General features: G+C 45.1%; 1 protein-coding gene across 1 annotated transcript in view; it reads left to right on the forward strand.

The window, feature by feature from the left end:
• Positions 1-255: 255 nt before the first annotated feature.
• C5_1H1orf50 (chromosome 5_1 C1orf50 homolog) overlaps positions 256-25,427 on the forward strand; it is a 98,522-nt gene continuing 73,350 nt past the window's right edge. The window contains exons 1-2 of the mRNA XM_078640991.1: positions 256-348; positions 11,902-12,017. Of these exons, the coding sequence (XP_078497117.1) occupies positions 315-348; positions 11,902-12,017 (150 nt within the window). The 5' untranslated portion in view covers positions 256-314. The remainder of the gene's footprint in view (positions 349-11,901; positions 12,018-25,427) is intronic.

The raw sequence follows: 25,427 nt of genomic DNA on the forward strand, positions 1-25,427 counted from the left end.
TTAGTTTACTAGTGGCTAATGTCAAAACAATCTTCCTAATTCGATTTAAAAATGACCAGTTATAATAAATACCACATCCGTTGTGATGTCGAGTATTACTTAAAAAAAGGAGAAAATTAGTTCAATGTTTTTGTTTCTAAATGTGTGGCATACTTTTGCAGGAAGTTTATTCATGCTTAGGTTTGAGTCTGTTTTCAACATTGTTCAATGACGTCACCACCTTACCTAACACATGTCTGTTTTCTATTTCTACAAATCAGCTGTCGGCACTTTACACACGCTCTATCGTTGCGAGATACGTTAGAACAGTGAAAATGAGCGATGCAACGGCGTCTCCCATAACAACGGGTAAGGACAGAACCATGTGGGCACACCGAGAGAAGCTGGGCATATCCGCTGTGCTGTCTGATAGCTGGATAGTCCACCGTCGAGTTATTTACTTCTGGTTATAAGCCTATCAAATGCTAGAGCGCGTTCGGCCATATTGGGTGAGCTACTTTTAAGAATGTCCATCTCCCATTCGCCTTTGCAGGACTAGACCGCGTTATATAATACGTACAAGGTGCGGTGCATTTCCTTCCCCCTTGTCCCTTCCCCCCCAGCCGGTGTCTTAACAGTTTGGAAGAATTCGAGACTACGCTTTTGTCGCCTAAAGACAGTAATCGAACTGCATTGAAAACGTATGGGAGCTGTGTCGGATGCGAAGTCTAAGGCGTGGATAAAATGAACGAAATATTCTTTAACTTGTTTGTGGCCTTTCACTTTCAGGAAAATACATTTAAAAGAAAGCAAACACTATAAATTAAAAAATAAATGCAAGATAAGATAAGATTAGTGGGACATTACACACAGTATACATAAGCTGCCACAAAATGTGCCGAAAGATTTAAGTTTAAGATTAAATATAGCTTTTAGTAATTTGCAATCAGACTGTATCAGCAGGTAATAGCACTGCATTACCTCTCATAAAGCTCCTTTAATTAACGACAGTACTGGCTTCAAAGCAGCCTTTATTGCACACATTTACATTTTATTCAGGCGCAGGAAATCTGGTGAGGTTTTTTTTCTTCCTTCCCTGTCTGCCTTTCCCTTGGCACCTCAGCACAGGAGCATATATTTCAATTCAGATGGTAGGTTCCCGATTTTTGTAAGCCAAAAAATGGCTTTATTTTAGATGTCTCCCACCTAAAATTGCCCCTGCTTCAATATAAGCAAATGGTAAAAAATACATTCCCTGTTTTCTCCTGCCAAAATAACCAGACTGCCCCTTTCCTTTCTACCAATCAATCGATCAATTAATCAGGGGGTTTTAAAACGCAGCTACTCACCTGTGATTGTCTCAAGGCACTGGGGGAAGGAGAGGGGCTGCTCCGTTGTGTGCTGGGGTCATTTGAAGAGCCAGGTCTTGAGGTCCTTTCCAAACTGGAGCAGTGTAGTAGGACTTTGCAGGAGGTGGGGGTTGTTCGAGGTCGTCTGCAGGAGGACTTTCCACCCGTTCTGGTCTTGTAGATGCATGGGATGGTGGCCAGAGAAAAGTTGACTGATCGGAGGTTTCTCTTGGATGCGTGCAAGGAGAGGCGTTGTTATGGGATGCTGGTCCGATGTTGTGGAGGGCCTTGTATGCATACGTGAGGAGCTTGAAGGTTATTCTTTCGATGTGGAGTTCGCAGAGGTGTTGGGTGATGTGGTTGTGACTGGGGATGTCTAGGATCAGTCTGGCTGCGGCGTTCTGAAAGGTCTGGAGCCAAGGCATTGCACCTGTCGAAATGTAGCTGATCTATGACTGCTGACTTTTAACAAAACGTAAGGGAACTGATTTTATCAATTTAGAAAAGTATAAGAATGTAGTTTTCCCCCACAGATCTTGCCTACTTTGGCCATCTGTCTAAAATCCTAAACAGGGTGACAGCCCTATAATTTCAAAGTCGTAGAACATCGAAGCTGTGACCGTGAGGCTGTAATTTTTGTGGGGGTGGGGACATGGGCATGCCTGTTTTGGCCAGCCCCCATACTAATTCAAATTTGTACAAAGAAAATCCCTGGCGTATAGTGGGCTTTTTGCCCCCCCCCGGCGGGGCAGAATGAGGGCTAATGCACCCATCTGCCCCCAAGGGGGGCAGAATGTCCACTAGATGCAAGGGATTTTTTGGGACACATTTTAATTAGGATGGGGGCTGCCCAAAACGGGCATGCCAATGCCCCACCCTAATTAAAATTTGCCCAAAAAAATGCATGGCGTCTACTGGGCTTTTTGCCCCCATGGGGGCAGATTGGGGGCTAATGCCAGAAGGGCTGTCATTGGTGGGGGGGGGGAGTTGGGGGGCATTGGCATGCCCATTTTGGGCAGCCCCCACCCTATTTCAAATTTGCCCTAAAAATCCTTGGTGTCTAGTGGGCTTTTTGCCCCCCGGGGGGGAGGGGCAGATTGGGCCCCCACAGAAAGGCTGTCATTATTGCGGGGGAGGAGGGGCATGGACATGCCCATATTGGGCAGCCCCCACCACTAATTATAATTAAAAAAAATCCCTGGTATCTAGTGGGCATTCTGTCCCCCAGGGAGGACAGAAAGACTGTAATTTTTGCGGCTGGGGGTGGGGGCATCAACATGCCCGTTTTGGGCAGCCCCCACCCTAATTTAATTTGCCAAGAAAAAAATCACTGACATGTAGTGGGCTTTTTGCCCCCCCTCCCCCTGGTAGGCAGAAAGGCTGTACATTTTGCTGGGGTGGAGGCATGGACATGCCGTTTATGGGCAGCCCCCACCCTAAGAAAATATGCGCAAAAAAATCCCTGGCGTCTAGTGGGCTTTTTGCCCCCGCTGGGGGCGGATAAAGACTAAATAATGCCAAATTTTTTTCGGGGGAGCAAAGGCCCTTGCCTAAAGGGCCACTCCCCCCTCCCTGGTGTCTAGTGGTTGGATGCAGGGAACCACTGGGGAGGGGTCCCTTTTTCAATGATACCTCACCACTCTTTCTATGTGTCCGGGGGGGCTAAGAGCCCCCTAAGCACATCGAAAGTGAAACTGAAATAAGCCAAAAGGCTCATTTCAGTTTCGGTTTCTGTGCAATGATGACAGTGCGACGTGCGTGCTGATCGTCATTGCACACAAACCGGGGGAGGGGCTGGGGGGCTCGGGAGCTGGGAGAGCTTTTGGGGATGAAAAGGAAATCACTCTTGTGCCTGCACCAGAGGGATCTCCGGTGCATTGTGCCATGACGGCCGGGAGCCGTCGTGCACACACGAACACTGTTGCACACGACTGCTCCCGGACGTCGTGCGCACCGAAGGGGTTAAAGATATTTAGAAAAGTATAAAAATGCAGGACATTAAGAGGCATGCGTCTGACATCCAACTTTGCAATAAACCACAGTTTTGTACCATGGTTGAGAGAGGTCAAGAACTCCTTGATTGGAGGTCTCAGCCCTAGTTGCCCTCAACTTATTCAGTGTAACTACTAGGATTGATTCTGTGCTGTGTAAGGAAACTAATACTGCATGTGAGAGATTTAGCAGCTGATGATCTTGCAAGACCCTCAAAAGCCAGCTAGCTATATGCTTCTCTCTGCAACAGCAGGGAGGAGGCAGATGAGATAGGCCTCTACTTCTTTAATGCGTCTAGGTCAAGGTCACTTTTTTCAGTAAATGGGTAATCCACCGGTTTCTTGCAGATACTTAGAACATGTCCTGAGGCAAATTACAGTTTAATAATGTTAAAAAAGGTGGATCCAACACTTGGCTTAGGGTTTGAATAATAGACACCCTCCAGTGCTCATGAAACCGAAACTTCAGTTTGTAGATAACCGAGGCCACCTAGAACTACATCACAATTCCTGCTCCTTTGCCCAAACGCTCTTCTTCTCCCTCCATTCAAAACAAACATTGAATGAGGAGACTCAGGCCACTGCCCTTTGGACCACTGATGACATTATTTCCCTATTAGAATGGAGCATATGTCTATGTACTGCTGCACTTGTAACTCAAAGATTGAGAAGTAGGTATGTGCAGTAGACCAATGAGATGAATTGTATAAAATATTTTTATTGCATTGTTACTTGAGTTTGAAATCCTTAGAAAAAACAGACGACAAGAAGTATTTGGCAAAACAAGTACAGTTTGTTTAATTAAACATAGCGGCCGGGAAAACAGTTACAAGCACGAGGACTGTCTCAATTTACATTTGGATGTCCTTCCTATATACAAAATACGACAAGTCATTAACGTTTCTGGCGTACCATATATGGTGTGGAATGTGGGTTGCAGCCTTTGAGTCATAAATTAATGGTAAATGGTTACTCCAGGTGGGTCTTGACCTTTGCGTGGACACATTATGGCTAGTGGTGAACGTGTCAGGCATTGTGAGTGAGTGATCACTATGTGTGCTAAGTCCTAATTGCCTGTGTGTTCCTAACTCATGTGGCATCTTACTTTATGGTGTTTTTAGGAGTGCGTACCCTCTCCGCCCATATGTGCTTTGTTGGGGCAATCTCCCCTGACCATTGTAATGTGGCTGTGCCGATGTGTGGATGGATCAAGAAGAGTTTCCTGCCAGAGTGCTTGCCCTCTAGCTATGCACCCTCCCACCTGTGACCAGTCAATCAGCAATTCCGGGCCTGGGTCTCAGGGCCTGCCTAACTACATATTTGCGAGTTGAGGTTGATGTAGAGTTCACAACGGGCAATTCTGGTCAAAAAGATGATATTTTGTTTTTCATCGATGCATCGATTTCCATATTAACAGCATATTGTTGTGATTGGCACCACTTTAAGACATTCAGCTGTGGGATGAAGGCGCCTTTTATAATTAAATGTTTGTATGCACTTGTCAAAAGTGTAGTATCTTGTATGACAAAAATCCAATGTATTAGACGTTTGATTACAGGTAAAGGAGATAAGTTAAGTGTTATTCTTTATGTGAAAGCCTAGTCCGAGATCAGGCTCGTGTAGTAAGTAACCAGTTAACAAGGCACATTTAAAGTTCTTTTCTTAAGCACACAAAGTGAGGAGATAAGTGTTTCTAGACCAACAGAGAGTTTCAAAATGTTACCACACAGAGGACAAACATTCACCTACCCAGCCCCACGTGCCTGTGATGACGGTAGAATTCTTGCTGAGCACGATGTGGGCGTTCTAGGTGTTGTGTTATGGAGGCCTCATCTGAGGTACTGTGTCTAATAATGGGGGCTTATGTGGAGTGTAAGATGGTGACTAGTGAGCCACTAGAAGTATGATGTCTAGTCTTACTCGATATACTACTAATAGTTTTAGAAGTGTTGAAGAAAACCTAAGTACTCAATGTTTACCATGTGGCATTGTTTCAACTTTTAGAGGCCTCGTTTGGATTTAGTTTTTAGTTCTGTAAGCCACATCTGTGATATTATGTCCTGCTTTAGATACTACCTTCAGCTTATTGTGCTCAGGCGTAGGACCGCATCTGGTGTATCAGTTGTAGTATTGTCCCATTCCTCATACCCCATGTGGAGTGTGCAGTCCAATTTCGGATGACCAACTGTCATTTAATGTACAGTTTTGAAGAGCAACTTTAGAGGAATGTGTCACCTTATGGGAACAACTTTTTATTTTAGTCTTCTTTTGGTTAGTGCTCTTCTTTCCTCGTTTCTGCCTTGTAGTGTTGTGAGTAGCTATAGATTTGTGCCCGCTTCACATCTCTGGGAATACTCATGCACTGGAGCATGGTTCATTGTGAGAGAAGGTGTATCCAAAGTTTACTAGAGGCACCGAAGTAAGCAAGACCCGTACCAGAAGCCACACTACTGCTTCATTTGTGACCAAAATCATAAATGAACAAGTGTCTTCCGAATGATTCATTCAGGATAGTGCAGGATCTACAGAAGTGGCATAAATCCGCCATTAGCGCCTGAAATAGATCACTGTGGCAGAATTATGAAAGGGTCAGAGATACGAAAGGCACAGACTGTGGAAGAACACTGAAACGGTTAAATATACGATGAGAGGTGCAACTTGTAGGAAGGGACAGAAAAAAAAGAACATAGAGACGCGAACATGTGTGCTGGCATTGTGGAGTGAATGTCATGCTAAAAAGTCTGTCCTTTTAACTCGGTGATTGCACAATTTAATGCTTAATGGTTTTATGGTAAACTGTTTACTCACCCGCACTTTTGCACTTGAGCACCTCTCCCCAGTCCACCGCGAGGCTAGCTCGTTAGAGTGGAGGGAGGCAGGTCTCACTTCTGGCAAAGAGGGAGGTTAGCCCTCTAGTGGCACAAACCCCTCTATAAAACCGGATGGTATCCTTGCCGTGAACGGAGGCGTGCTGGCAGTGTGGAGTGAATGTCATGCTGAAAAGTCTGTCCTTTTACCTTAGTGATTGCACAATTTTATGCTTAATGGTTTTATGGTAAACTGCTTACTCACATCACTTTTGCACTTGAGCATCTCTCCCCTGTCCACCGCGAGGCTAGCTCGTTTAAGTGGAGGGAGGCAGGTCTCACTTCTGGCAAAGAGGGAGGTTAGCGCTCCAGTTGCACACCCCCCTCTATAAAACTGGATGGTATCCTTGCCGCGAGCGGACGCACGCTGGCAGTGTGGAGGGAATGTCATGCTGAAAAGTCTGTCCTTTTAACTCAGTGATTGCACAATTTTATGCTTAATGGCTTTATGGTAAACTGCTTACTCACCTGCACTTTTGCACTTGAGCACCTCTCCCCGGTCCACCGCGAGGCTAGCTTTTTTTGAGTGGAGGGAGGCAGGTCTCACTTCCAGCAAAGAGGGAGGTTAGCTCTCTAGTGGCACAACCCCCTCTATAAAACTGGATGGTATCCTTGCCGCGAGCGGACGCGCGCTGGCAGTGTGGAGTGAATGTCATGGTGAAAAGTCTGTCCTTTTAACTTAGCGATTGCACAATTTTATGCTTAATGATTTTATGGCAAACTGCTTACTCACCCGCACTTTTGCACTTGAGCACCTCTCCCCGGTCCACAGCGAGGCTAGCTCATTTGAGTGGAGGGAGGCTGGTCACACTTCCTGCAAAGATGGAACTTTGCACTCTAGTGGCATAACCCGCTCTATAAAACTGGATGGAATCCTCGACGCGCAGCGTACACGCTCAGCTGGCGCGCCGAAGGTGCGCCAAAGGAAAGCCCGTCCGCGCCCGGGAGTCGCCAGGCACTCTGGTCATTTTGCGCCAGACCATGGCCCCCCATTGAGAATAGTGTACTCTATGAAAGAGTTGCTAAAGATGAAATCTAATTCCTGCCTTGCCGGCGGGTTTGACTACTGGCCATCCCCGGAGGGCCCCTTCTCATGCTTAACCTGCCGGTTTTAGGGCACTTTTGGCGAGAAGGTACCAACTAATTATACGTCTGCTAATATACAACCCTATGCCCCCAACCTGCTATTTCCAAATGCTCTAGCACAGGACCTCCCATAGCCAACACAGGCAAACGCCCCACTAATTCTCAGTTGGGGTGGAGAAGTCTATTATGTAATGCAAGATCTCTCCCCAAGCACTCTGCTGAGGTTTGGGACCTCCTTTCCTCTGCGCAGCCTGATCTTGGGTTCCTGACTGAAACTTGGCTGAAGCCCCACTGCGTCCCTTCTATCGCCGTCGCCCTGCCTGAGGGATATAGGCTTGCTCGAACGGACAAACAACTAAAAATGGGGGGTGGAATTGCCATAGTACATAGAGACAGCATTAAGGTCACCATGCTGGAACAACATAGTGACTCGATCATAGAAGTTTTGGTCTTTCGCATAGACTTCTTGTCTCAAACAAGCTGAAAGGGGCTCTTGTCTACCGATCCCCTGGCCCTCTAACTGAATTCTCTCTATTACTCACTGAATTAATCGCTCCTCATGTGATCGCGAGCAGCAACTTTTTGCTGCTGGGCGATTTTAATATACACAGTGAGTTTGCCTCTAATGCGAGTGCAGGGACACTCTTGTCGGATTTAGCCATATTGGGGCTAACCAAGCTCAATGAGGGCCGTACGCAGATAGCTGGCCACACATTGGATATTATTTTTTCCAATTCTCCCAATGTCTTTTGTGAATCCCCACAGCCATTGCCATGGTCTGACCATGCGTCAATTGAATTTTTTATTCAGGTCCCAAGGAAGGCAAATAGCCCTAGCCATGCGGCACACCATCTTTGTAGACAATGGAAGAGAGTCACTTCGGAGGGCTTCCAAGCCTCTTTTGTAGAGTTAGGATTTTAGAACTAGACAACATAGAGGTTGCTCTCGCCAAATACAATCTGGCAGTTTTAAGTGCAATTGATCAGTTAGCACCACTGAAATCTCTCCCTATTATCCCCAATCGCCCCCAGAATGGCTGGTATTCCCCCAACTTCGAGCCCATAAACGAATTTGTAGGAAGCCAGAAAAACGGTGGCGTCTTACCCATGATGAGAAAGACAGAGAGCGGTTTCATGTCTCTCTGGTCGATTACCATGAGAAAATTAGGGCCGCACGTAAAGCCCATATAGCACTACAATTGGATCAAGCTCAAAATGACCTCAAAGTGTTACACCGTGTTCTACAGTCCTTTACAAACCCAAAACCTGTGAGAACCCAGTAGTTCCTACACAAAAATGTTGTGATGACATCGGAACTTTCTTTACACTAACAATAGAGCTAATTTATGACAAAATAGTCTTGTCTGGGAGGCATCCCACAATCATCATACCTCCTGATGTATATGCGCAGACAACCACTCAATTATTGGGAAGTTTTCCCCCGGTTACACAGGTAGAGGTAGAGTCACTGATTTGTACTGTAAAATTAGGGTCGCCTCTGGACACCATGCCAGCTAAGATCACTACTTCCTTTGTTGGTCATCCGGCCCCTTCCATTGTGAATCTTCTTAATCTCTCCCTGAAAGAGGGCCTCGTCCCGTTGGAATAGAAAGCAGCACTGGTTATGCCTATCTGTAAGAACACCAAGGCCCCGCTGACGGAGCTTTCTAATCTCCGTCCTATCTCCTCCCTTTCCTGAGCAAGTTATTGGGGAAGCACATAAACATACACCTCTCCAACCATGTCGAACGGACGGGTAGTCTTGACCTTTCTCAGTCAGGATTTCGGCCTAAATACAGCACAGAATCAGCCCTACTAGCGGTCACCGATAACATCAGGATGACCCTAGACAGGGGCCATTCCACGATTCTGGTGCTGTTGGACCTTTCCGCCGCGTTCGACATGGTTTCCCATCAGATACTGCTCAGGAGATTGGAGAAGATTAGACTTAGAGATCTGGCTCTTCAGTGGCTGACGAGTTTTCTATCTTCTCGTTCGCAGGTGGTTAACCTTGGTCTATATCGCTCTGCCTCAGCGGAACTGATCAAGGGAGTACCACAGGGCTCTTGCCTGAGCCCGACTCTGTTTAATATCTATGTGGCTCCCCTGGCCAACCTGTTAAGGAGTTGTGGGTTTATCCCCATCTCCTACGCAGACGATACTCAGCTGCTCTTTCCATTCGCAAAATTTACTCCATCAGTGGAGGCGACCTTCTCTTTAGGAATGAGAACGATTTCACAATGGATGAGGAGTAATTTCCTTCAGTGCAACGTGGGAAAGACGGAGATCAAGCTCTTCGGCGAAGGCTAATTATTATGGACCCCCAACTGGTGGCCAACTGATCTGGGTACTCTTCCCGTTCCGAAAACCTGTGTTAAAAGTCTTGGCGTTCGCCTTGAACAGACTCTTACTATGAAGGAGCACGCTGCTCAGACAGCCGGCTCCTGTTTTCATGTGCTGGGTCTACTGCGCCGCATCCTCCCTTTGATCCCTGATTCGTCCCGGAAGACATTGACCCAGGCACTTATTTTAAGTTGCCTGGATTATTGTAATGGTCTGCTGGTCTCCGCCAATGATGCTGCCCTCTACAGACTACAGGTTGTCCAGAATATGGCGGGACGCCTGATCCTTAATGCCCCCCCTAAGACTGCTGCCCGACCTTTGCTTTATCAGCTCCACTGGCTCCCTATAAGGGAGCGAGTGCAGTTAAAGGTCTGCTGTATCATATATAATGCATTGTTTAAATTTGGTCCTTCTTACCTTGCTGACAAATTCATCCCTTACATACCTGGGAGGTCTCTCCGCTCAGCATCTAAATCCCTGCTTGAGGTACCTGGAATAAAAAGGGCCAGACTGGGCGGGAAGTCCCTTTCCTATGTGGGCCCCGCTACTGAAATAAGCTTCCTTTACAACTGGGACAGTTTACGGATTATCTCCACTTAAGGAAACAGCTTAACACCTCTCACTATTTTGTTTTTGATTTTCAGCAGACAGTTTCCCATACGCTGCCCATCCAAATGCAGAGATACCCTTTCAGGGGTCGATTCTGGCGCTTTATAAACTAATTATAGAGATGATGACCCCCCCCCACTGGCAAATAGGACCTGGAGACATTGCAGCACATCGTTCTTTAGGTCTTTCTTCATGTATCTCTAGTCCCTCTCATACGACTGAAAGGCTTGGTGTAGTGTAGCTGCTATGTTAAATGTAGCGCTGTAGTTATTATAAACTCTGTGCTATTTGGGGATTTTTTTTAGAAATAACTGTCATTTCGGAACGCAGGACCTTGTGCTAACGATTTAATGAGAAATCGCTGCCTCTCCCGAAACGCTGTATGTTCGACCAGAGGTATCATGAATAGCTAGGACTCGTTCGATTACGGCATGAAAAGAAGCTCAAAGCATGTGACTACAGGGAGTTACACTCCAGGGCATGCCCCAGGCTACGAGGTACTGGAGTAGGAGAGGGAAGACGAGGACAGAAGGTACCCAGACAGTTGCAGAGTGATCCCAGAGTCAAAACAATGTAGCAGGTATGAGGGTGTTGCATAGTCTAATTGGTAGAGGCAAACATTTGCATCATCTCTGGCTTTTTTTCGAGTTCTGGGTGCAACCTCTAGTGTACTGTGCCCTAATTTGGAGGCATCCTCTACCATATCACCTCCAGTTCTAGAGGCAGCATTCAGTGTCTTTGTCCAGTCTGAGAACCTTATGTCGACGATTTTGCTCATTGCCAAAAGCCACTCCAATGGTGGTCTGTCCAGTTTTGAAGGAGTCCTACTCAGTCATGTCCCATTGTTGCAGAACTCAATTGAACACGTTTGTCAAGGGCCTGACAAGCCTCACCTGGAATAATTGTCTGTTTTTGATGCCTTATCATTGTTTTGCTGCTACTTTTAAGGCTACATCTGGAGTTTTGTGACTTGGTTTTGATGGTTAACTCTTTAGTTGTCTATTTCTCAACAAAAGTAAGGTGCCTTGTATTTTGTCCTGCAACATGGCGCAATGCCTGTCTGTGTGACTCTGTGTGAGTGTTTCTTCAGGTGATCCAGTTAGTCTCCCTTCTTTCAGGCACTCGCCACATACCCGAAGGGAAATAGAAACATTACGAATCAGTCTGAAATTAATTACCTGCTATTTTTATAATATATTTTTCATTTATTTGTGTCTATGCAATTAAAATGTATAAACAGGTGTTAGTCTTTGTAGTTACCGATCTAAAGTATTTTGTTAGATCCAATTTAGCTTCTTAGCCTTTTCCCTAGTTTGCTTAACATCTTTTTTTTTTTTATCTGACAGCGACCAATCTGAAATTAATGCAATGCCACCTCCATTTTCCACATTGTTGCCTGTGAAGTCACTTACCTAAATGCATTTTCATCCTCCTTAAATCTAACAGTGTGGCAATGCGAAGAACAGGCTAGAAGGATGCCCTGTCAGAGCTGATGGGTTGCGGAACATAGGTGCTGGTACACTGTAGGGATTTTGCTCCTGCTGGAAAGTGCCTATGTGTTACAGCACTTCCACTATATTATGTGAAATTTTAAACTAGGGCGGTTTTTATTATTTGCACTTTACATAACTGAAAATGTAGAAGTCATTCCTGTTTTCATAATTTATCCTGTTTATAGTTGCCCTCGTGGAAAGCCGCTCTGACCCAAGTGGGCTCAAGTTGGTCAGCTCCTACCAAACAAATCGGATCGGCGATCCCACCGACCTTGTGGTGCTGGCTCAACAGGTGCAAAAGGTGAGACATTTGAATTAATACATGTCCTTACTTCCTACTCTGCGTACCCTGGTGATCTGGTTTATCTATGTCATCTGTATAGAACAACAAGAGAGGAAGGGAACAGTGAAGACACTCCTTCTCCCCTTGAGCAAAATCCAGAAAACAACAAATGAGTGTATCAATAATACAAGAAGAGCAAGCATGTATCCACATTCACTGTAACATTAACTCGTGAATGAAACCACCATTGTTTTTTCTGAAGGCCCTCACTCACCAACCCAGTTGGTATGCTTCAGCATCGGGCCCCACCAGGAGTGGCCGAATGCCACCCTAGTGTGCTGCAACACCAGTTTACTGTGGAGCAGGTTCAGTGATGGGTGAAGAGTGATATAAGTGAATTTTAAAATGTCCAATTGTGTCAAAAAAGTGCTTTATTCATTTTGCTAAAGGCGCGCTAAGGCCCACCCTAACCAGGGGTTATTAGTGTAAAAAATGGTCAATATACTAGAATGATTCCCTCAAATTAGGAGAGAAACCGATTTTATTAGAAGGTGCCGACACTACGTGCACCATGGGTCTCGGAAGGGGGGTGATGGCGGCTTGGCACTCCGCCCTTTCCGCCAGGCACCCGTTTGGAACCTAGAGGTGACCTCTTTAACTGGACCCAGGTTAGGGTGGGACTTAGCGCGCCCATACCGCCGGGGTCCTCATCACATTACACTGGTACTGACAAAAGCCTGACAAACTGTTCATTTAAAGGCAGAAACATGTTGACCAACACCTTGGGGATAAAAATGGACTTTTAATTTGGTCCTTTATCCCACACTCTTACTTTTACTCATGTTTTATTGGCAAAATTAATAAAGCACTTGGTGAGTGAGGGCCTTCAGAAAAACCAAAAGTGGTTTCATTCCCGAGTTAATGTTACAGTGAATGTGCATACATGCTTTCTCTTCTTGTATTATTGATACACTCCTTTGTTGTTTTCTTATCTATGTCATCATCTTCCCTCCCTCTTTTCATATTGCAGATCATGGACTTTTTCCTCCGTAATAAAGGTTATAAAATATTTTCCCTGTTAAATCATACTTGACTATTGTCAACAAAATGAAATGTTTTCCAGTGCTTGGGAAGCACTAGATAAAGGTTACATTTCCAGAGGAGAAATCGGGCCGTAATACGCCCAAAATTATCCAAAAGGATAACTGTAACATTGAAAGTTTACAAAATGTATCATACGGTGTAAGATGTATTGTAGGAATGGTCGAACATCATCATCGGGTTCTGCATGATTTCGGAGTAAAATATAAATGGGTGGACGAGGAGGCTTCTTGTTGTAAGGCACCGAGCATTACCAGCATTATTCTTTCCAGATGAGTTACAGTGCACATTCAGGAAACAAGTGCATGTGGTGATTGGAATCACACTCCGTTCCACTTCCACTGTGTACTTGATTGCAGCAGCGCTGCTCATTAATCACACATGCAGTGCCTACTGCAACTATCCAGAAGGGTGAGAAATGGAAAGGATCTAACCCTGAGTTTAAGGTCCTTATTCCTAATCTGGCGTGAGCCCGAAAGGGGATTTGAACTCTTGTGCTAATTATGCGCCTGAGGGTTTTTGCCAACATGATTTTCTCTGTTTGGAATGGGGGAAAATGTGGATATTTAGCACATCCGGTATTTTTCGTGTGCTCAACTAGTAAGTCGGAGTTCACTCCTCTGCAATGAGCCCCTTAAATAACGCTGAGCAAAGAAAGGGGAAACCCCACAAATACTCTAGGTGCAAGAGCTAAAGACTACTTCATCCAAAACCAGGAATTGTATATTTTCAACCAGCTTGTAAGCCCCACTTCCGCCCTCATGGGACATTCGTCCATTAAGCAACACAGGATCATGACACGTTTCTGTGCAAGGTTGTTGGGTTTTTCCTGAAGACTTGAATCTTACTTGATTGATAGTCTCCATCAACTCTCACACCTTTCATACTCTACGTGCCTCCTCCCCAACCGCTATTTCACCATTTAACTATCAAAATGTAAACAATGTATAGAAAAGGATGTAGGTTAAAGTTATACTCTGATTGTTCCTTTACTTTTTTCCCTGAGCATACAGGATAGTTGTCCAATAACCCTTAGCCACCATTTAGTTTTTGCTTTCTCATACGCTCCTTACTCACTAACAAACTTGGAGCTAAATTGCCATATACCCCCCCTTCTATACACAACAAACCACAGAGAAATCAACTAAATACTTTTAATGTTAGTTTGTTCTTTCTTCATAGCGAACCTCTTTTGAACACTGCAGATTCTTTAAGTTGTATTACCTTTCTTAGTTTTTTAACCCGGTCTATATTTACATTTCACACAAGTTCCTGGCAGGACTGCTGGTGGTTCAATTTAATGAATACTTATTGAGAAAGAAGGCGGTCACTGTGCGGGGCATAGCCATTGTGAAAGCCCATCTGTACAAATCAGAGTCTGCCAAAAAAGAATAAGGTGAACCAATCCAGGACAGCATAGAAGAGTAGAATGGTGTTCGAAATGGAATTCATGGTTAGCTGAGGTATGCACCTAAGCCAGGCAGGAACTACCAGTCTAGTCAGGGTAAGCTAAGTACACACTAAAAAATAACCTGTGCTCACCCTCTAGTAGAGTGGCACAGAGCAATCAGGCTTATCTAAGGAGGCAATGTGTAAAGTATTTGTGCAACACACACACACAGTAACACAATGAATGCACCACAACACAGGTTTATAAAAATAGTTTTCTCTATTATTTGCAAAACGATTAAAATATCACATATATAGCACAAGATATGCACATATAAAGAATACCAAGAATCACTGTGTTCAATAGTTCTTGAGTGGCGAAGGGACACTGGCGTTCAAATCGTTTTGTTTAAAGTAGGCAAAAATGCAAGATTAGCGAAATCTGGAGCTACCAATGAATACTCATTTTGGATCGTGCAATCATGGTATTGCTGACCGGTTTACACTACCTGGCTCAAACAACAGAGTATTTGGAACAACAAGGTCCGGCTTCGGAGTCAGACTCTGCCGCCTGTCAGTGGGAGCATGGAAGCTGCTGAGACTGCTGTGAACCTGTACCTGCTCCAGGTGCTGAGAACAAGGAAAGTGAGTTTTCGCCCTTGGGCAGTTACAAGGCTACTGGGGAGGCGATGTCTTAGTTGCTGCACTTCTGTGTTGCCCAAGCAATGCGTTTGAAGGGAATATAGCTTATCCGCTCGGCACCCAGCCCGAGGAGCAACACTCTCTTCTGAAGTCTCCGCTTATAGGGCTCAGTTGTGGGGGGCACGGAATGTTGGCCTCCCAAGGCAGAGCAATTGTCTTTAGAGAAGTGGAGTGTGGAGTCTCAAGAGGGTTCAGCTGTCGAACTGAGAGTCTCACGGGAGTCCTGGTACGGCAAAAATCTTTTGATGACCCTGAGAATTTTAGGAACGGGGGCATGTAAACCAGCCCTTGGAGAACACTCGAACCACAACAAAGAGGTAGTAGGCAGCAGGCCAGCACAAAAAAGTGGGTTGCAGAGTGTCAGTCCCTCCTGGCAGCACAGCAGTCCTCCTGGCAATATTTAGATGTAGAGCTAGCAGCATCTGGTTACAAGTCCCATGCTGTGTCTGATTTTAGGGGGTCATAGCCCCAGTACTTATACCCAAAAGTGCATTTGATGTAGAGGGTGACTTCAAAGGAGTTCTCTGAAGTGCACAAGGATCCTTTTCAACCCAGTCCTGTTTGCTAGGCTAGTGGTGGTGGTGGTGGTGGGGGGGGGGGGGGGGGGTTAGGGGTAATCAGCTTTTTGTATGTGAATAGGATACTACCTATTAAAGTGCAAGTGCCTGCCCATTGCTCCCTGCCCAAGAAAACCCATCAGAATGCAGATGAGTGTTCTGTGTTGTGGCGGTCTAGATAGAATAAAAAAATGGAGCTGTCACCCAGCCCAGATGTGTATTGGAGAAAGGCTGTCAGACACATAAAGCAGTTATGCACAGAAATGTCCACTTTCTAAAAGTGGCATTTCTAAAATAGTGAAGTTAAATTCAACCACACCTGTAAGTAGGATTTATCAATACCATTCCAAACATATAAACCATCAAAAGCTACTCCTTTCTGATCTGATATTACCACTTAGAAAGGTATAAAGGGAGTCCCAATTGCTAACCTAAAACACAGGTAGGCTTCACAGTAGTGAAAAATGAAATAGGCTTTCTGGCACTACCAGGACATGCAAACCACAGCAATACATGTCCTACCTTTTACTTATATAACCCTGTCCTTCCGGCTACCTAGGGCATAAATTAGGGGTCACATATATGTAATAAAAGTGGAGTTTAAGGCTTTGCAAGTAATTTTAAATGCCAAGTCTAGGTGGCAATAAACTGCACACACTGGCACTGCAGTGGCAGATCTGAGACAGGTTTGATAGGCTACTTCTCTGAGTGGCACAATCACTGCAGCAGCCCACTATTAGCATTTAATTTACAGGCCCTGGATATATGGTATACCGCTTTACCAGGGACTTCTAAGTATATAAAATATGTCAATCAGGTATACACCAATTGCACACATGTTCAGGGAAGAAGCACATGCACTTTAGCACTGATTAGCAGTGGTAAAGTACTCTGAGTTCTGAAGTCAATAAAAACATGGTCAGAAAAAGAGGAGGAGGAAGTCAAAACGTTTGGGTTAACCCTGCAAGAAAGGCCATTTCCAACGAACAGCGAAGAGTAAGTGACGGTCTATCATGTCAACCCCCCCTTTGCAGGTCGGGAAATTCTGAGACAAGTAAGCTTTTGTATTATATGTGAATCAGGGGGAGCTAGCGACAAACTGAGTTGTTGTTTCAGTGCTAAAAGAAAGGGTATTCCTGATTGATGAGAGTGAAGTAGCCTGAGATGCCTCCTCCCCAGTTGATTGTGCAACTGGATTATAACTTCTCTTTCAAGTGTCTTCTCCAGGAAGCGGAGACTAGCAATATGATAGTAATTTGTGAAGTAATTTACTTCAAAGCAAGGTTTCTTTGGGAATCTGAGGACCTGACTGTTACTTGTTTGGAATGACGAGTAAACAGTACTGATGTCATGAGTAAATTGCAACCACCGGATTCTACCAACCTAATGCATTCTATTATCCATTGATGTATGCCTTTCCTTAGAGCATTGACATGATATGTAATTTCTCTTGGTACAAGTTGCATCTAAAATGAGTTGTATCGTTTGCAGTTAACATTCTCCTGTGGAAAGTGCTCAACCCAAATATACTCAGCATGGATGTCACAACAAAGTCAAATGCACTTTTAGCAACCTAGAGCAGAGATCCACAAACACCAATATTCCACTGACTCATCAAGAAGATAATAAATTCAATTTCGTTGAGTTAACTGGTAAAGCAGGTTCTCATTTGTTATTTCGCTGATGCTGCTGACTTTTACCTGCCCACAATTCCTCTGATAGCTTGCTTGCTGTTTGGGGCCATGAGTATTTGATTAAGGCAACAGGTGGGAGATGCACTTTGGCAAGATAGCTAGCTAGCTCTCTTGAATTGCACTGTCCTCCAAAAAACTTGACAGGATATATATATATATATATATATATATATCGGCAGTCCTGCCCGACGCGTTTCGGAGTCCAGCTCCTTGGTCACAGGTCATATATATATATATACTGTTCCCAGCGTAGTTCAAGATGTGCAAGGGTAGGTATATCGAAGGCTACATGTTATGGGGAGCACCTGTCCGAAATATGGAGGAGTAAAGGAAAGGGTCAGAGACTGTAATACTGGTCTCCAAGAAGGTGTACACAGCATTGCTGATTCTGAAGTACTGTGCATGTGCAGAGCATATAGTTTCAGAGTTTTGCGTATAATTGAGACACCATCCGGGGGATTGGCCCGCTCATCTTCAACGGGTTTTTAACTTCCACAATCTTGCTAGCATTTATATAAAGCGGCTCCCCATCCTCAAGTTGTGAGGTACCACAGTGCTTTACTGCGTCCGTGGCGGAGCATACAATTGACAAAAATGCACTTCCCATCAAAAATGTGTTATTTGGTTCCTCTTTTGCTAAATATGATCACTAAATCATCAGCCATCATTTTCCAGAACCTCTTGGAAGTCCTTCTTTTGAATGGCCTCCACCATCTACCTCCGGGCCTCCTTCAGTGACCATTTTTGAATTATTTTGATGAACCGTTTAAATTTTTTGCACAAAAGTCTATAACTGCCCAATACGACGTCCTTCATCTCATCATGGGCGGTCCTGCGCACCATTCTAATTAGTCTGAACTTAATTCTGTATTCGGTATCGAAATCAGAGATTGCAAATTTCTCCTAGCCTAACACGCCTCTCCACAGCAGTGGCTTTGACCACTTTTCCCATTTTGTCTCATAAAATTGTTCAGGGTCACCTGATCAGGAGTCCTTGCAAACTTGATCTGTCCTTTCAGTATTTAAGCTACTTTGTTCCAATTGCGAATTTCCCTGTCTCTGGTAATAGGGCTACATTATGGTCTAAGGATTTTCTTCAATAGCTGTTATGATCTTTGCATTTTAATCTATCAGTAGCTGGCAAAGCTGTAACTGACCGAATTGGCAGGTGATCAGTCCCTTCCCAATCCAACACGTCGAATGTTTCTTTGTATCCGCTAATTGCCGTATGTAATCAATCGGATGTCTGAGCGAACCTCTAATGAACATTCTTGGCTGGCTGCTCCCCGGGAACCTGCCACTAAGCATCGTCAGGCATGCGGTGTAGTACATTGAACAGCACCATGATGCCAGGGATCCACTTGAGACCGAATTAGGGGTCAAAAGATCTGTCCGAGATCAGTATGCGTAGTCGTGATAGTTATATACCGCACAAAGTAGTTTATTAAAAAATGTATTTACTGTTCGAGGTATAAAATATTTTTTGATTTATTGGCCCAGCTTCGTTTAAAACCCAGATCTCTGTTTTTCAAAACAGACTAGATGCTACGCCGTGTCTCCTTCCATATTGTATGATTTTCTGTGGGTGTGTTTTTTTCTTTTTCAACATCGTCTACAAATTGCATATTAAAAATACTTTTTTGAACATCGTCTACAAATTGCATATTAAAATACTTTTTTTAAATGCCAATCAGAAATGCACTCATTGTCAGGGCATTCACTTGTACCGGTTTGCAATTCAGTGAATTGTTTGGCGTATTTTTCATCCTGAAATGCACTGCTTAAGAACTAAAATAACTTTCAGAAGAAAGAATATACTCTTATACTTCTCTCCTCCAAAGTATTTGATGCAAACCTGGTCTTCGTGCCTTCCAACCTCTCTTGAGATCTTCTTCCTTCCCTTTCCCCTTGACTCACTAACATTGCACGCTTTTGCTGTTTTCACTTTAAAAAGAACAGTGTTTTCTTTGTTAAATCCATTTTCTGCATATTATTGTCGGATTTTGCTGTGGAAAAATAATTGTTGCTCACATTATGTATCTAGTGCAGTTTATTGCATGCTGCCAATAGCCTGTGTTCCATTTTATAAAAAGCATTACATTTTATTATTTGTTAACCAGGCTTGTTGACTTTTTGCAGATGAGGCACCTTTAAAGCTGTGGTGGAGTTCTTCCTGTAAAAGATGATTTTTTGGTAAAAGTAGCCTGGCAGCTGAGGAACATGGTCACTCTATGTTTAATGTGTGTAGGTGGCTCCAGGTACCCACTATCAGCACATATGACCCAGAACTTTATATCTGTTCCACTGACAGCAATCCTGATTCTACGGCAACCACATGCACAATGTATGTACTTTATCAGACAGTGTGTTTAGTGCAGGAAGTGGTGCAGGACTTGCATAGTATGTGTAAGCTACTTGGCTCGCCCAGCGCTTTTTCTGATGTACGCATATTGCCCAATTCCATGCCTGACGCACAAGTGAGTCGATACTCCCTAGTTCTTCAGCCTCACTGGACGGAGGGTACTTACAATATGAAATGCCTGCCCTATATGCCTGGGCTGGCCCCTTGAAGCCTAGTCATGTGAGTAGATTGGATTACCAATCACCAGGTGGACTAAATATGCTACATGCAAGTGGATACCATGGCCTGTCTAACCGAGCACCTAAGGTCCAGGCCAGATTCTCAAGAGTGGGAAGCATCACAACGAGCCAGCCTGATCCATTCACATGTGATGACCCATTGTGACGATGCAAATCAAATCAAGCCCAGCAACACTCCTAACAAGTAAGACTCGACCCAGCTGCTGGTGCACTGTATGCACAGTGTTAGAACAGACCAAGGTTAGGCCGGGCCCGCTGCTGAACTGGCAGCAGAGGGTGTACGCACGCCCTTTCTTGTGCAGCAGGATAGGTGGCGGGGAAACACTGTGATGATTCCGCGACCCCCATCTAAACCCTCTACCCCCTGCCTTACCAGCCTGTTGTCGCTGTGTGCTTCACCTGCAGTGGCGACACATGGCAGATGGTCACACTACACTAAGCAAGACTCCATGTCTGGTAACTTTATATGTAGTTTACATTTCCTTTGGAACAGCACCGCAATAGGCCAACATACAATTAAAAAAAATAATTCTGCATGTTCTTGATGGGCCATATCCATATTACAGAGTGCACGTGCGGGCAATCCTCACAAATTTGCTTCCTCAGTTATGTCTTCTGGGGCTTACTAGAATGTCTTGCAGTATCAATAAGGCAAGGCAGTTATTTAGAAGATCATGCTATTGATTCTAAACACAACTACTGTTAGACATCAAATAAATAGTTGATATTAGAAGACAGAGTATGAGGACTAAAAATTATTTCAGATGATTCTCTTTCCCGTGAATCCAAATGTGAATATTTTCTGCTACACCTTTGTTATGTTGACAAAAGTAGGCTATTTCTGCAGTGGTGGCAGCCATGGGCGACATTTGTTAATGCACTAACTTTCTGGAAAATGTTAAGGGGGAGCAGAGTGGCACTTATATATAGTACAGGAGACATACCTGATGTCAAGTGGTAAGAGTTTTTTTCAGCAGTAATCCACCAAAAAGACCAGTTTCTCGAGTGGGACAACCTCTGCCAGGAGAGTGGTTCTCTTAGACAGCAGCATCATTTTCTATTAATAATTTGTCTTGACAATTCAGAAGGTTCTTTGGCTCTGATGCTTCTGTATTTTACCATGAGAAGAGTTAGTAAATTATGCAGATGCGCGGGTTGCTGTTTAGTGCTGAGCTGCAATACAACTCCCATCAGAGAGGTGTGTACAGTCATCAAACGTTGGCTACTCTGACTTCTAAATTAAGTGTGTTATTCGGCGTCCTGGTGGCTTCTGCCATTAAAAGGCCCAACTGTAAAATATTTTCCTGTATGTGTGACTTATTCATGGAGTACTGCTGGCTTACTCCTGCGATCCAGAGATTACTCCAGGAATTTAGAAGTACTCCAAGAGTAAGTCATAGCAAAATGTTTGTGAATCAGGCCACATGGCTTTTAAGTAGACAGAATAGCTAGGACTGAGCCAGGTGCAAAAGGCAACTACTCTTAAAATGTTCCATGACGTATATAGAACAAGGCATCCCACCAGGAGCAACATTTTCTCCCCTTGCAACTGCCATCAGCCCCTGGCCCACGGCCAGACCTAGATAATGTGAAACCTTGCCGCATTCCATCCTTCATGTTGCACACCCATTACACAGCTGGTAATAGCCTTTAATTCTGCAACTGTTATCATTGTCCAGTCCTTTCATTTCGCCAAAACCCTTTGCATCTAAAATATCTCATTGCACAAACGGCAATCATTGCTAACGTTTCGCTAACTGCATGGCTATAACTGTGCCAGTGTGCCTAATCTGAGCCAAAACAATGACTTCATGGCATCCTCATGCCAACTTTCCTTTCCACACACTTGAGCTCTACTTAAATTCCCGGAGCCCTGCCTCTGGTCCTGCTAAGATGGTGTGGCAGTAAGATATACAATACCTATTTTAGCAGGGGCCCAAACTTTTTCTTGGTTAGACACCACCCACTGCTATTGCTAGCACCGCTCCTTTCTCTCCGTCTGCACCATCTTAGTTCCTTCCCTCACATGTGCACAACTTTATTCTATCTTCCTCCACGGAGCTATGCAAGGGTTTTAGTCCTTCTCGCATTATCATATGGGTCCCTATCCATATCTGTTTGTTTACATCACTCAACATCAACAATGTACATTTTTCATGGACTATTGTTTCTACGGGTCTTAGTCCCTTCTGTTACTGCTTAAATCCCCTACAGAGATAAGGGGCCACATGTCACTTTTAGGTATGTTATTATTATATTGAATATTATATTTACACTGTTGTCTTTTCATTATATTTTTCATTTTGTATTGATGATGGTGTTTGACTTGGGTGAGGTTATCTTTTTACTTTTCCTCATCTTCCTTGTTTTCTTCCTTCATTTCTGTTCTTTTGGTGATATTTTCTCCTGGCATCTCGTGTGGATTCTGAGCTTTCATCTCCTTTTCTGCTTTGCTTTCTTTCTCTGTGTTTTCCACATCCAGTAGTCCGGAGTTTTGTTGGCTCTTTCCTCTTCTGCCTTCTTAACCCCTTCGACGCCGATGACAAAGCCAGCTCGTCATGGGCGTTACCTGCGCTACGCGGATGACGAGCTGGCTTTGTCACAAACCGCGCGATTTTAAAATTTCAGCGCACAGCGGGAAAACCCGCTAGCGCGGTAGCGGTTAAATTCCTGTTTTGGCCAGTGGGTGTGTTTTGGGGCAGTTGTTTGTGCTTCTCTTTTTTCTCTTCTCTGATCATGTTGTTTCTTTCCTTTTCTGTTGTGTGTAGAAGGGAGGATGGTTCCTATGTTTGGTATATTTTGAGTTTCCTCTCTTATTTCAATTGTTTCTGGTTTCTGCTTTTCTCAGCTTCTCCTCAATTTTGGTTCTTCTTTCTTGTTCCTTCATTGTTGTTTTTTTATGTATAGAAGAAAGGGGATGTGTTGTCTCTTGACTCTAATGTTATTCTTGCACTCTGTGGAACCTTGCTATGATGTCATCCTACAGAATGTTTGGAGTCAAATCTTCACAGATTACTGGGCTGAGCAGCTTGCTGGCTTCTCCTGGTGGGGTCTATTGTACCATCTTGAATAAAGCTACTTGAAACTCATCATGCGTACCTGACTCAATCACTACAGTGGACTCCCATGACGCACGCATTAACCAGCGAGAGGTTCGGATGCTGAGACGCCGGGGCCCCCGGAGCGCCGAAGCTTCTAAAAATGGACAAAATCCTTATAATTATTCGCGCCAAGAACGAAGACTCGGAGGCACGATCCCAGAGGAACAACATTCAGGTCGTTGGCCTTCCGGAATCCACTGCGACCAGGAAGATGGAGGATTTTCTCGAAACCCTGCTCCGGGACCTTTTTGGCCCGGTTTTGTCCTCCCATTTCATTGTTGAGCGGGCACACAGGTCGCTTGGCCCCCAGTCTCTACCCCCACAGGGCCCCGGTGTGGAAAATCATCACCTGCCTGTTGAACTACCGGGACTCCAGTCTGCGTAGGGCCCGGGAGCTGGGTGAGGTCAACCATCAGGGAAACACGCTGTCCTTCTACCCCGACTTTACTCTGATGGTCCAGGCAGCCCGCAGAGATTTTCTTCCCGCCAAGCGTATTCTGCAACAGCTCAACATCACATATGCAATTCTCCACCCCTCCAAACTTTGCGTTGACTTTGGGGAGAAACCTAAATTCTTCACTGACTTGAAGGCTGCCCTCCCCTTCGGGGAAGACAACTACAAAAATCATCACCACGAAGCCGCTGAGCCAACTCTGAGGAAGGCCGCACAAGTGACCATGATTGACTCTTCGATACCTGGCTCTATCCCATTGTTTTGGAAGTTCCATGCTGTTCCCCATATGCACTCTGTTAGATATAATATCTCATGCCTCCCTTTATTTTATACGAAATCTGTACACTCTCTGTGATATGGCGACTAGCAGTGGACAGGCGCATGCTGCTTTTCAGGATTCGTGGATCCCTGAGACAGTTAAAGCGCCCTGCTCGTCCTGTTCGCTACTAAGAACGCTCTTACAATAGTCATGATTTACCTTTTCCTACACTGTGCATAAGTACCCGCAATCTTTGTACCCGTTGGTGGCTAGCAGTGGGCGGCCACACGCTGCCTTTTGGGGATCGTGGTCCCTGGGTTAGTTGATATACCATGCCCGTCCTCTAAGCAATCCATAAACGCTCCCATGAGTGCATAATTTCTCCTTTAAGCTGCCTTCCTCTGAGCTATACAATGCTTGGCCACCCTGCCAAGGGTGGCAGGGTATGCGCAGACGTGATTCCCTTGCTCACTTTGCCACTGGATTCAAGCAAGCCGGGCTGAAGACAGCTGGAATGCCAGAAACCGGTCCTCGGAAGCTTGTTTCGGGTCCAGGGAAGACATGGCTTGGCAGTTCGGGCTGGACTGTTCCCATGAGGCACAGGGTCAGACTGATTTGCATATAGGCATGTCAGAACTGGGGTGGCAGAGTGGGCTAAAGAACGGTGATGGATTAAACCCAGATCTTTTGACTGGGTGTGAGTGTTTGATTGATTCAAATGCTCCGTCCATCACCACCCCCTTTTGTACCACTTTTGGCCGCCATAAGTGTGGCAGGGTATGCTCAGACGTGAGTCACTTGCTCACTTTGCCACTGGATTCAAGCAAGCCGGGCTGAAGACGGCTGGAATGCCAGAAACCGGTCCTCGGAAGCTTGTTTCCGGTCCAGGGAAGACATGGCTTGGCAGTTCGGGCTGGACTGTTCCCATGAGGCACAGGGTCAGACTGATTTGCATATAGCCATGTCAGAACTGGGGTGGCAGAGTGGGCTAAAGAACGGTGATGGATTAAACCCAGATCTTTTGACTGGGTGTGAGGGTTTGATTGATTCAGATGCTCCGTCCATCACCACCCCCTTTTGTACCGCTTTTGGCCGCCATAAGTGTGGCAGGGTATGCTCAGACGTGAGTCCCTTGCTCACTTTGCCACTGGATTCAAGCAAGCCGTGCTGAAGACGGCTGGAATGCCAGAAACCGGTCCTCGGAAGCTTGTTTCCGGTCCAGGGAAGACATGGCTTGGCAGTTCGGGCTGGACTGTTCCCATGAGGCACAGGTTCAGACTGATTTGCATATAGCCATGTCAGAACTGGGGTGGCAGAGTGGGCTAAAGAACGGTGATGGATTAAACCCAGATCTTTTGACTGGGTGTGAGTGTTTGATTGATTCAGATGCTCCGTCCATTGCCACCCCCTTTTGCACCACCCCCTTTTGTACCGCACCCTGCCTATATGGCATGGGGGGTAATGGCTGTGCCCACGCATCCCGCTGGGATGATTCCCATTCCTGTACCTAATTCTCCAAGTTTGGGTTCCCTGGGTGAGGGGGGGTTTAGATGCTCAACCTAATTGGGGG

The sequence above is a fragment of the Lissotriton helveticus genome, chromosome 5_1, assembly GCF_964261635.1.
Source record: "Lissotriton helveticus chromosome 5_1, aLisHel1.1, whole genome shotgun sequence".
Taxonomy (NCBI): Eukaryota; Metazoa; Chordata; class Amphibia; order Caudata; family Salamandridae; genus Lissotriton; species Lissotriton helveticus.